This window comes from Gavia stellata, chromosome 6, assembly GCF_030936135.1.
Source record: "Gavia stellata isolate bGavSte3 chromosome 6, bGavSte3.hap2, whole genome shotgun sequence".
NCBI classification, from domain to species: Eukaryota; Metazoa; Chordata; class Aves; order Gaviiformes; family Gaviidae; genus Gavia; species Gavia stellata.
The window spans coordinates 49,607,254-49,620,342 of NC_082599.1; the positions used below are offsets into that span (position 1 = coordinate 49,607,254).

Consider the following 13,089-nt stretch of genomic DNA (forward strand, 5'->3'; position numbering starts at 1 on the left):
TATAAGATATAAAGTTATATTTGCTGTAAATGTAGTTAGATTTACAGCTACCCACAAGCCTCACCCCTTTTTTACTTTCAGTTCCAAGCCTGCTTTATTCCAAAACCATAAAAATTGGGGTCTACACTACATTTTGCTGCTCTTCATAATGAAGAATAGAAGATATAAAACCCAAATAAAATTTCTTCCATCTTACTTCTCCAGTCACCCCCAAAACATGGGGACAATTCACATTCTAAAAGAGTCTGATTTCCTCGTGTCTGATATGGGTAGGTTTTTGTACCATCCGAAGACACAAAAATTCAAATAATTATTCCACTATGCGTCAAATATAATTGTAGAGAAGTAATTTGTTGCAAAGTATTTTAAAACATAGAAACAAATAAAATATTTCATGTAAAAGTCACAGGAATTCAGTGGTCATTATATAAATGCACTCCAACAACACATAAGCCAAGAAATATTATTTTACCTTGAACGTGCCTGTACTGAAAAGACTATGGATTATACCACACCCCAAGATGAGGAAGGTACATGACAGACCTTTTTATTTTGCTTTCCCACCATAGCAACAACTCACTGCTGCAGTATTTGTTTTGCCCTACCCAACCCAAAATCTGCTGCTTGCTAATGGTCACTGGGACCACAAGTTACTTTAAAAGACACACTCTCCCTTAAGACAATGGTTTCCGCTTTTGAGTAATTATCACCTGATGACCCCAGACAAAAGAGAACACTCTTTTCTTGATATTCTCTTGAATAAAAGGATTCATATTACACAAAAAATAGTTAATTACTAAAACACTGGCTCAAAAATACCACACATTTTAAAGTATTTCAGGTACGACTTTGAAAATAACCATTACATCTCTAATTATCTTCCATTATCACCTTACCTTGCTTGACAACTGAGTAACAACATCTCCCTGTTGTTAATTAAAACTTGTAGCAGGACCAGAAAGGCTTTTGCTCGAATAAAAGTTGAAGGGCTTTCAAGTAAACGAGTAACTGTAGTCACAAAATCCTTAGTGGAAATAAACATAAATACATTAATATTATTGTATGGAGAAAGGTTACTTGCACTGTATTTTAACGCTGTATACATTTAAAATTTCATCATTTTCATGTGTATTCTGTATTAGTAAGGTACTGTTCATGTCACTCATAGGGAAAAAAAAAATTCATAACACGCTACTAAATAAATTCTGTCTAAGACAGACTGGCCCAGTGCAAAGCTGCTTTGTACATCTTCTCAAGAGCTGCAACATGTAAAAACTATCTAATGTACTATGTCCAAAATGGTATAAAATATGATAGAACTTATATTTTAAAATGTCTTACCTTAAAGATAAATGTAGAATTTTTAAATATATTTAATTTTAAAAGAAGACTGAAGGATTTTCAGAATACATAAATACTTCAGCACAAATATGATTAAATGTTTACCTATTAATTCCCATATATGCAGGAAGATTAAAAACAACACCTTTGTTGGACACAATCATGTCTAAATCAGACCCTAAATTATACAACAGATGCTCCAAATAGATGGCAAAACTGTTTCTACCTTCTCTGATTGTACTTGTCTAAACTAACTTTACTTTGGTTTCATGAAGTGAAGAACACCTTTTCAAGGAACAACCCAAATTAGGACTTGGAAAGAAAGAAAGAAAAAGGATAAACTGAATGAAGGGTTAAATCACTGACGGTCCCTGGCTGAGACACTACTGTGATACATAAAAGCTTTACTTGCATAGTTTTAGTTATTCCTTGAGCAGAATTGATAATAGGATGTTTCAAGATGTGTAACTCCCTTCCTGATAAGATCAAATGGGCCTTGAGGTAGCTCGTTAACATTCCGAGGCCAAAGGATGGATAAGCCAATCCCATGACCATGCATGGACAAAGGAAGCCCGAAGTTCAACTAGCAGACAGTGTGAGGAAGACTATGAATGACCACCGGAGGGTGAAAAGACCCTAATCCTAATTTTACTGTGCATGCTTGGACTATGCAAATGAATTCCAGGAACTCATCCACATAAGACCAGATAAGACCAGCCTTTGTAGAAATCTGATGAATATGTATGATTTTTCTGTATATGAACTGAGGTGCTTTGCTAACCCTTTGGAGCACTTGTGGTGGACAAATTCCCAGTGCTGCCCAGCGCTGTATTAAAGAATGCCTGCTTAATAACAAACTAGTTGTTATTGAGTTACTCATCTCGGAAAACCGTCCCGATCGCGGGCTCGGTACCGACTTTGTTTCAAAACCACAAGCAGTAAGGAGCCATGACTTTCCTAATCCACTGACCATTCTCTATTCCTATGATAAAGTCAATTTATAAGATGCTAAGATCCTTACTAACTCCTTCCTTCCTGTAAATCCAAATGAAAGAATAATTTAAAAAGTTTAACAGCATAGTGAGAAATAAAGAATAACCACAAAAATATTTCCCTTCAAAAGTTTAACAATGGTTAGCTGACTGGATTCTGAAATCAGAGCTTGCGTCTTTTTTTCTCTCTCTGTCTCTCTCTCTATTTTGCCCTGTATAGTGAAAGTATTTTCTTCTCTAGTTTCAGGAATGCGGCCTGACGTGGAAAGATGTGTGATTCACGTGTACTGCCTCAGCTTCCACGGGAATAAAGCTGATAATCAATGGAAGGAAAAAAGAGCTGTCATATTATGAATAACAGCATTAGGTACTATGAGTTGTAAAATGCGTAAGATGAGGATCATTTATGCTGTCCAACGATATGTTGTAACTCCTGAAGAACCAGAGGAGGAAAAAAGAAAAAGAAAAAAAAAAAGACAAAAACGATATGGACTATCCTCTAACTCTAAGGAATAAAAATATCTGCTACCCATCTGTACTCTTCATCTACAAAGACCAACTGGGCTATCTGGTTTAAAAAAAAAAAAAAAAAAAATCTTCAAAGATGACCTTGCTGGCAGCAGCAATGGTATTTTTGGATCAGCTCTTGATCAAAATGCCTTCTTGTGAAAACACAAACCCTACTTCAAATCTCTCTCTCTCTTAAAAAAAAAAATAAATAATCAGAACTCCAAACGGATCCAGAATTTACAAACTGAGTCAGTTGGCTCTATCCAAAAATTAGACTGATCACAAATGCCCTCATCAACAGAAACTACCTTCAAACATTTCAGCTGGATTCTCAAGGGAGTGACACTACAGAACAAAGAGGTGCCTAGTGTTTGCCTGCATGTTGCGCACAAAGTGTGTGTGTGACGCACATTTAACATACCAAGTATTATTCAAATTCTATCTTTTGCTGACAGAATAACTGAAAGGCAACTTCATTGTCAAAAAACTGAAAATCAACACTGAATGTAATTTATTAGAGACAGTCTTTGCAACAATTAACTATACCTCTTCACAGAGGCTGAAAAAAGAGTTGGAGTGTAAGAGCTGGCCAACAAACCATCAGATTTTATTCTGATACCATTTTAACATTGTCTTCAAAAGCAGTCAACATAGACAGTAACCACAGAAATCCCAGAAAAACAAACTGTTATTAATTATTCTAGAACCGTTTTATTGTATTTCTGTAATTTACTTCATAAACAGAAGAGTTCCTCAATCTTGTGGTTAATAAGCATAAGCTGTGTAAAGTTTACTGCTTTAAACACTTCAACAGCTCCCGGAGCATGACTTGTAGCTCCTCCAGTATGAACCCGCGGTAAAGTTCTTAAATTACAATGTACTGAAAGCAAAGGTTGAAATTTTAATAAAGTGGGGTTTTGTGGGTGTTGTTTTTTTTTTTATGAAATTACTCAAAACAACCAAAAAAAGTTTTTACGTTAAGAAACCCCATAAAGCCTCAGACATAGTGAAAAAGTATATATAATGCAACACTGCCTGCTACCATAAATGGACTTGATAGACCAAGCACAGGGACTTCATGACAAAGACACATGCAACTACAAGCCAAAGCACATCTGACTATTCCTCATGCTCTGGAAGGAAAGAATACGTCAATGTAACATGTGGGGGTTACCATGGGTTAAGACAACATTGTCAATTAAAATCAGTTACATCAGACTTATCTGGGAATGTTCTAATAATCTGGCTTAAGAAATAAATGTGACATTTTGGAATTTGATTTTCTGGCTGGTCTGAGGACTGCAAAACAGCAACAGTTTATCCAAAGAAAATCTGAAGTACATCTTTGCTGACCGGCAGAACTCAATCTATCAGAAAAGCCAAAAATTGCTGAAATACCATCTAATATATTAATTATTAATTGTTTCACTATTATATTGTTCTTCCCTCCCCTGCAACTGTTTGATGTATCCATGGAGACTCCACAGGGTAAGGACACTCTTTTCATTGCAAGTGAATGCACTGTCGACTGCAACAAGATCAAGATTTCATATTGGATACTCTTAGTAATACTGCAAAGCAAATTTAAGACAAATCACAAAAATCAATGATGTTTTTGAATTGGCTACACAAGGGGAAAACAGTTAGACCACTATTTCACTATACAACAACTGAAGTTGTAATAGCAATCATTTGTTGTGTTGTTGTGTATTTTCAAATTCCCTTTCTATGCATTGCAAGTGCCTTATTATTACAAGTTAAGAGTTACAAAGATTTTGTTAAAAGACATTTTTATCTTTTTATTATTTCATACTGATATTGACAAAACCATCAACATCAGAGGTAGCTACTTGTCCACATTCAGGCAAAGGACAAAGAATTGAAAAAATAACTGAAATATGAGGGCAATGTTTATAATGCATTTATAATGCTTTTTTTCAGTGCCATAATTGGATATGACCAAGATAAAAAGAGACTATGGTCACTGGTGCAGGGAAACAAAGAAACAATGCAGTTGTGACAACGTATTGCTGTAACTTTCTCAATAATTTTACTTATTAGCACTTCAGAAAAAAACCAAACAGATTAAAAAAAAACCCCACCCCATTATCTGACCTCTGGAAGAACCTAACTGCATTCAAAAAGTTATATGACTGGTTTTCATTCATTCAAAGGTGAATCTTGACAGCCAGATGAAAGTAATTAGCAATGGTGGTTTTTTTATCTACTCCTATAGTGTGTCAAAGATTTTTGATTTTGAGTTCTTTTTTCACATTTTATTTTAAAAACATCATTTCACCTTTTTTTGTTTCTAAGACAAGAAACTAAAATAGAAAGGCTCTGTATCAGAGAGGGACAAAAAATAGTCCCTTTTAGCTACTGCAGTTCTCTGAAGATTTATACTAGCGTAGATGACCACAGAACTGCATTTCTCCTTTGTCTTCTGGCTTTTATTTTGTAACTAGTTTTATCGCTGTTCTTGAAGGGAGTAGAAAACAAGGGCAGCCTTAAGTCTTGTAAGCTAAGTGAGTTTCCAGATAACATATACAAAGCTAAATGATCTCCAGATTGAATTTGTATCTTTAAGCATCTTTTAATATGTTGGTTTACAGCTGTATTAAAAAGATAGTCACAACCTTGTCACTACCTTCTGTGTAACACTGAGGTCCTTCTGCCTCTTAAGCTATAGCATACAAAAAAATCTACAGAAGGCAAAATACTTTGTAGGCAAACACTACCCACGTGTTTTTTCTTTTCCCTTCTCTCATTAACGTGGACTTGTGTGTCATGCTCATGGAATATTGAAAAGTGCATGGATTATTAAATTCAGTTTTTGGCAATAAAATATTATCACTCCATGTAATGTGACAGTACCTGGCAGTTCAATTCAGTAACAGGATTATATTTTTAGATCCTATTCAAGAAAAATTGAAATCTAGTTTCTGCTTCCAAAATCCTACGATGTAATTTGAGCAAAGTAGACATTCTATGAGATACAGATTTATCTGAGCTGTAAGGCAGATACAGTTACCAAATGTGAGCACATGCAGTAGAACTAGACCCTCTTTACTGTTTCAAAGCACAATGTTTTTCAGTTACAACTTTGGGTACTATTCCCACTTCTATCATTAGTTTGATATATACTGTTAAAAGAATGTCTATGTTTGTGTATATTTCAGTTTTCTAATCTGCAAAATTGTAACACTTGCTCACAAAACACCTATGACAACTCATTAATGATTAAGCAGCAATTTTAAACCCACAAAGTTTCAGCCATTACAGTACTTCATGCCAACAAAATACTTTCTATTTTCCTATAACTGGTTGGAGAATTTCAGAGTTGATTATTTTTATAACATCAAAAATTTGATTAAAATAGTTCATAAGAACTGCAGTATCAGAAAGGGAGTCCTTTTAGCAATGTAAGTCCTATATAAACAAGAAATTCTTCACAGAAAACATCATGCTGTAACCACATGCTTGTTACACGTCACATCCTTCCACTGAATGTTCAAGTGAGTATTTTTTGAACTTCTCTGACTATACCACCAACTCACAGTAATGTGCACCATTAGAAACTGTGACATTACAGGACAATTTGCCACCTGTTCGTGCTGCTGTTGTGGAATCTGTGGAAAGCTTAAGGCCAGCTGACCCGTGTTTATAAAAACACCCTGGCAATTCTGACAAGGCACAGAAATTATTTTTAGGAAGAGAACGAGTGATTGCAGGCTGCAAGAAGAGATGGGTGGAAAACAGTAGTTTATTTTTTAATTTAAATATTGTTGTTAAAACAATGTGTATAGAAATCAAATTAATCTCTCTTAACTAAAGCCTAACAGATTGTTATAGCCAAGATGACTGTCAGGTTACAGCATACATTACAACAGAGTATCTTATGAAAACACAAGCTAGAGTTCATCTTTTCTTTGTGATTTTTATCCTTTTCAAGCAGAGGGGGATTACTCTTTATGAATTGTGCAGACTTACTGCCAAAAAAATAAACACTATTTCTCTAAACACGGAATAATTTGGTAATCAAAATAGAAAGCTTTTAATCATCTCTTCCAAAAATTATATTAGACATAAATCAGAACCAGTACTGTTATTCAGTGACACTAAAAAGAGAACCCTAAGTTATTAAAATGCTAATTTCTGCAAGACATTTCACTTACAAATTTGCCTAAGGTCCTTTAAGGAGAGAATAAAGTACAGCTTTAGATTCAATCAGGACACTCATTATTTTCTCTTTTAAATGTCGAAGAGAACTATGTCAATTAGTTATCCTCATGTCAATTAGTTATCCTCATGCATTGCTTATTGTTTTTCCTTAGGGCCTTTATCAATTATGGTCAGGCTAGAGTTTTCCGAATTGATAGAATTCCAGCTGCAGTAGCAATTTATACACCCATTAGTACCAGCTCTTGAAAATCTGTGAGAGAGAAAGAAAAACTATACCCCTCATTATTTAGATTTTAAGCAAATAAAAATATAAAATAAACACATTCCTCATTTCTTGCTATTCAGATATGTGTCACTGAGTTAAGCATTTTGAAAACACAAAAACACTATAAGAGCCAACTTTAACTTTCCATTAGTGAAATTCCATGCCAGTGAATACTATTAATCTGAAATCAAACCTTTTCTTGAGTCAGCCTCTGTAGATGAATCCCACATGACAACATTGCCGAAAACATGGTGAGCATGTACTGCTGAATTTTGCATATTCCATTTGCCAAGGAATTTAGTACAGCTGTTAATCCCACTTTTTCAATGACACTCTGGAAAGCATTGGGTGAGTAACGAGTAATTCTGCATAAAGCCTACAAAGTGGAAAAAAAAACTCCATTGTTATTTAATGGGATTATAATCTCAAGAAAAATAATGGAGAATAAAAACAGGTGGTGACTTTTCCAATACTTCAGGAATATAGAGAATTCATACAGTTTCATTCATAAGACAAATACTAGGGGAAAAGGCTACTTATTTTCAGACACCTGGAATTCTTCTAAATCAATTTCTATAAACTCCATGCAGTTGAAACTGAAATATTTGGCACAAACATCAAACAGCATCACAATACTCTCTCTGTAGAGAACAATAATGATGGAGCAACATAGTCCATGCGCGAGTCTTTTATAAGCACAGTATGTAGGTAGCATCAGGTAACACTGTACTAGAAAGGAGCACAGGCAACAGAAAACAGAGACAGCACACACCACAGAAATCCTGGTCACCCATAAAGGTGGGCATTTTTCTTCTCTTTCTCTGCTCATGGGCCATAATCTCATATGTAGTAGTTCACTATCTAAAGTCTATCTTTAGATCTAGATACTACTTCAGATCTAGATACTTGTTAAGGAACAGTGTTTAGTACAGTAAACATGCAAACTATTCTCCAAATGGTTGATTTACAAATATCAGTGATTAAAACAATTCTAACAGAAAATGCAGATGCTAACCATACTCTAGTGAAGTTAGCACAAATCTAGTCAGTGTATACTAACTTAGCTATTTCATAACAAACATTACCAAATGACCTGGTAAGAAGCTGGGCCCCTCACTACAAGACATTGAGGTGCTGGAGCGTGTCCAGAGAAGGGCGACGAAGCTGATGAGGGGTCTGGAGCACAAGTCTGATGAGGAGCGGCTGAGGGAACTGGGGTTGTTCAGCCTGGAGAAGAGGAGGCTGAGGGGAGACCTCATCGCTCTCTACAATTACCTGAAAGGGGGTTGCAGAGAGGTGGGTGTTGGTCTCTTCTCCCAAGTGACTAGCGACAGGACAAGAGGAAGTGGCCTCAAGTTGCACCAGGGGAGGTTCAGGCTGGATATTAGGAAAAATTTCTCTGCTGAGAGAGTGGTGAAGCACTGGAACAGGCTGCCCAGGGAAGTGGTGGAGTCACCATCCCTGGAGGTGTTCAAGGAACATGCGGACGTGGCATTGTGGGACATGGTTTAGTGGGCACGGTGGTGTTGGGTTGATGGTTGGACTTGATGATCTTACAGCTCTTTTCCAACCTTAATGATTCTGTGATTCTGTGTGATTGACCTCCAGGGCAGATTCATCTCCAAGTCAACACAGCTTTTCCCTGTGATACCTCTGGAAATGCATCCTTCAAGATACTGTAACTGCTTTTGTTCTCTTCAGATAAAGAAAATACGACTCTTAAACATTAAAAATTTCATTTTCTTTGGCCTGAATGTAATGTTAGGATAGTAAAACAGATTATGTCAATTACTTGCTTCACATGAAAATCTGAATTGGTTTTAGAAAAAAACTTCGAAGACTACTTTCTTCTGTGAAATGTAGACAGTATTACCACTTCTTTGTTGTCTTCAGACCAGCTATATTTAGAAACTGCTGCTTACTTGGTGTGCATTCAATAGTGAAGTCTCATTTAAGAGAAACTATAGTCAATTACACCCATAGAATACTATCATCAGAGAAACACTTTCCATGTAGGAACCTCAGAAACTGCCCAGTTCACCAGTGCACTTAGAAACACCACTCAAAACATGCTTAAAAAAAAAAAAAAAGGCAGGCATAAAACACAATAAATCAAGAACTTGTGATTTTTAAACAGACATTTTATTGATCCCGTTCATCTACTCTGCTCCTTTTCTTCCTTGTCCTTTCTGGTCCAGGAAACATATCGATTGCAGACTTTTTTGTTTCCCCCTGCCTTACCCCCCTTTTAAAACACTCAATCTCAGTTTCTTAGTCCAGCATGCTCTATTTCCCCAAGGATACAATCCAGCCCTTCACCTCTAGTCTGAGTTCTCAAAATGAGTGGGCAGGAGACATGTGCATTGACTAAACACATCCTGGAAGGTCATATTACCAGTGAACTTCTGGGACATAGGGACAGACCGCATCAAAGCAACACGGAGCTAATTTGGTGTGCTAACGTGGTGTATGCAGACTTGTCAATGCCTTAGCTCTCTGCTACAGACCTCGTCAAACAAGGGTGACCATAGCCACAGGCCATCAGATGACCTCCAGGCAAATTTGGTAGGAAAGACATGGCTGTCTTCTAGGATCATATTGCAGCTTTGGACACAGCAGGAAAGCTCCAGCCCACCAACAGCCAAGGGGAGAAGCTTTAAACTCCCATGAGCTTGTATGTCACAGAGTGCCCTGCTGTATGAGTGAAAACAACACTTCAACAGAAAAGCAGAAGATAGAGTTTAACAGGAGATAGAAGTCAAAGTATCCTAAATTAATTCAGTAGATCCAGATTCTGGAGAGAACAGATGGAGATAGGTCAAAAGGTGGTGGAGCAGGAACTGGGAACCAATGATGAGAAGAGGTAGGCGTAGAGCTCACACCATTATCTCTCAGCAGTAGTCTTAGAACAGGAAATTATGACAGTGAGAGTAAGGCATTGGCAGAGCCTCTCCTGGAATGGGCTTCTCTGTCCTTGCTCTGCAGACAGCCTTAACCAGCACCTTTTCTCCCAGCAGCTCCAACCCTAGCATCATGATCCTTATCGGTCCCTTCCAACTTGAGATATTCTATGATTCTATGATCATCTATGCCCTGTCCATTGCCTTCTAATGTTACATGCCACATGGTGGCTGGATAACATTCACCCTTTCAGGATGTACTCCATGACTCTCTCAAGTTTAAGAATGAATGCATTTATCTACAATACCCAAGTCTCTGAAAGAAACTATTCAGCACCAATTATCTAAGAAAAAAAAACAAAAAAAACACAAACAAACCCCCAAAAGATTGTGTTGAGCTTTCCCAAATTAGTTTCCACTTAAGTGGTTTATGTTTTGTTACTCCTCCTCCAGCAGAAAAAGCCATCTCTTTGAAACAAAATTAAGAATTATTTTTTAAAAAAAGATTTTTAAACTTTCAGTATACTGGAAAGAAAATATTCTTCCTGCTGCTGAGCTTGTCAGAATGACACTTTGACATCTTACAGAATTATTTTTTCTCTGAGTCTAGCAAAATGATAAAAAGATACAGCTTTCCTACAGGCAAAATCTCTGATATTAACCTGAGGCGTGTTGAACTCCAAAGTGAGCAAAAATATTGAGACACAGTCCTTGTTTGTCACCTCTGACAGGCAGGACAAGGCAAAGTGTCATTTCTTGACTCCAGAGACTGAAGACAGAGAATCTTCTTGATACATTTTTATTATTGATTGAAATAATCGTAAGTAAAATTCCATAGTGCCTTACTACTGATATACTTTGCAGACAGCCTGTTAGCTCTAGGTAAAGATATGACACATGTATTTCTTAACAGAAATATATTTTTACATGTGAATATAGAATAAATTGCTCAGGAAGAATAAATTCCTCAGGTTACATTCAAACAAGGCAGGGATGACTGCATAATAAAATACAACAGGACACTGATTTATGTGGTCATGCAGAATAAAGATGCCTCCATATCTAGAGCAACAATTTAATGAATGTAGAAATTGTACGGTACAATATAGCTGGAGAATACATTAGTGTTTTACTTGAAAAATTAGCACATTACTGAAATCTCTATAAACTTCAGTTGGTAAAAGATCTGCCTGTGCTAGATTTCAATATTGATCGGTTATTTTTTTCTAAAGTTAAGACTATATACCCAAATACCCCAGCAGTATTAATACATAACCATGATTTATATCAGGCATCAAGTAATAAATCCAACAAATAAGTTCACCCTCTTGTTACTTTAGTGTTTCACTACAAAGCAGCAAAAGGATTAGAGTACCATCTTAGTGTATCCTACTTTAGAAGCTTCCTTGTCCAATTCACTTCATATGCAGTATAAAATAATTAAACCTCAGACTTTTGATAAAGGACACAATCCCCAAAACAGTGGAGGGGAAAATGCAGGAACACATTCAGACCCAAGCACACTTGTGTGAAATAATCTGTCTGGAAAAAGGAGGGGGAATGGGCTACCTGCAGAGCAATAATTCCCATGAAGACCAGAAAAACAAGAAACAAAGCAGTTGGACCAAGGATGTAGAAGAATGAACGTCTCTTACTCTTGCAGTCCCCCTCACTGCTGCTTTCACTTGAAGCTCTCCACTATGTTAGTCTGGAGCAAGCCCTACCTCCAGCATGACTGAAACCTCAGTAACTACCCAAGGGAAAGGTATGATCTCCAGTAAGCCTACTGCCTTCACAGGAAAAAAAAATGTTAGTTGGAAAGTTATTTTTTTGCTTATATTGTCCATATGTAGATTTATACTGCAGATTTGCGCAAGATGTTGAAGAAATTTTTGCCTCAGCAGAACTCAGTGTGCACACACAACTTGGTCATCTCTTTAAAACGCTGGCCTCAACACTAAAGCATGACCTGCTAAGGAACTTTGACAGAGAAAAGTTAATAGAATGATAAAAAGACATCTTTCTTACTTAGATCCACAACTGCCATTGAAAGGATGTCCCACAAATCAGCTGAGTTTCTGTAGGGAATCCTAGTTATAGCAGCTATCATGACCTCCTAAAACACACTGCTTTGTCCTAACATGTCATCTATAAGAGGGTTTCTAGATTAGTTCTTGAGGACTGGTAAGCTTTGAAAACTAAGTCTTTGAATTTGCATTATAAAGGGAAGAAAAAAAAAAAAATCAGGAGGTAAGAGCTTGGCAAAAACAATGTCATTGCAAGTCTTATGAGTGCCAACCCAGGAGTGCCAGATGATTCAATTTTGAACTACAGTATAAATATGGTAAATTACTATACATGTCACTGCATTTAACATCCCTGGTTGAGCAAGAAGCCCATAGAGATCAGGTTGCTCTATCACAGCTGCAGTGACAAGAGGTGTAGGAACTGAGGAACTCAAAATATATGATACTTTCAATCTGCTCACTTGAAAGAGACCACACAAATGCCAGCACTGTTCAACTGAACTAAGCAATTAAAAAAGCCTCATTGACTAGTAAGTAGTGGTAGCTGTCACTGGACAGAGAAGAGAAGAGGAGAAGAGGAGAGAAGAAGAGAAGAAAAAAGAGAGTTGTAAACTAGGGTACAATAAACTCTTCAGGTTTCAGCTTCCTCTTAAACATTTTTTCTACCTTCCAGATAAGATGCACGAAGACTTTCTTCTCAACAGATGCTATAGAAAAAAAGGCAACTCCAGTAGTGATTAAGAGAGTCTAGCTACCCATAACATAAATACTATGACAAAGAAAAGATTTCTTAGTGGTTCACCTCAACCTTGCAAGCCTTGGGAGGATTGAATGATCTGGGATCTCAAAAGAGGCTGAGGATAGAGAGGGAC

General features: G+C 36.7%; 1 protein-coding gene across 2 annotated transcripts in view; it reads right to left on the reverse strand.

Annotated features, from left to right (window-relative positions):
* The window catches only part of ULK4 (unc-51 like kinase 4), a 252,655-nt gene that overhangs the window by 179,998 nt on the left and 59,568 nt on the right, over nucleotides 1-13,089 (reverse strand). For both annotated transcript variants that reach the window (XM_059818887.1, XM_059818886.1), the window contains exons 20-21: nucleotides 7,484-7,666; nucleotides 897-1,024 (exon numbers count right to left, since the gene is read on the reverse strand). In XM_059818887.1, the coding sequence (XP_059674870.1) occupies nucleotides 897-1,024; nucleotides 7,484-7,666 (311 nt within the window). The remainder of the gene's footprint in view (nucleotides 1-896; nucleotides 1,025-7,483; nucleotides 7,667-13,089) is intronic.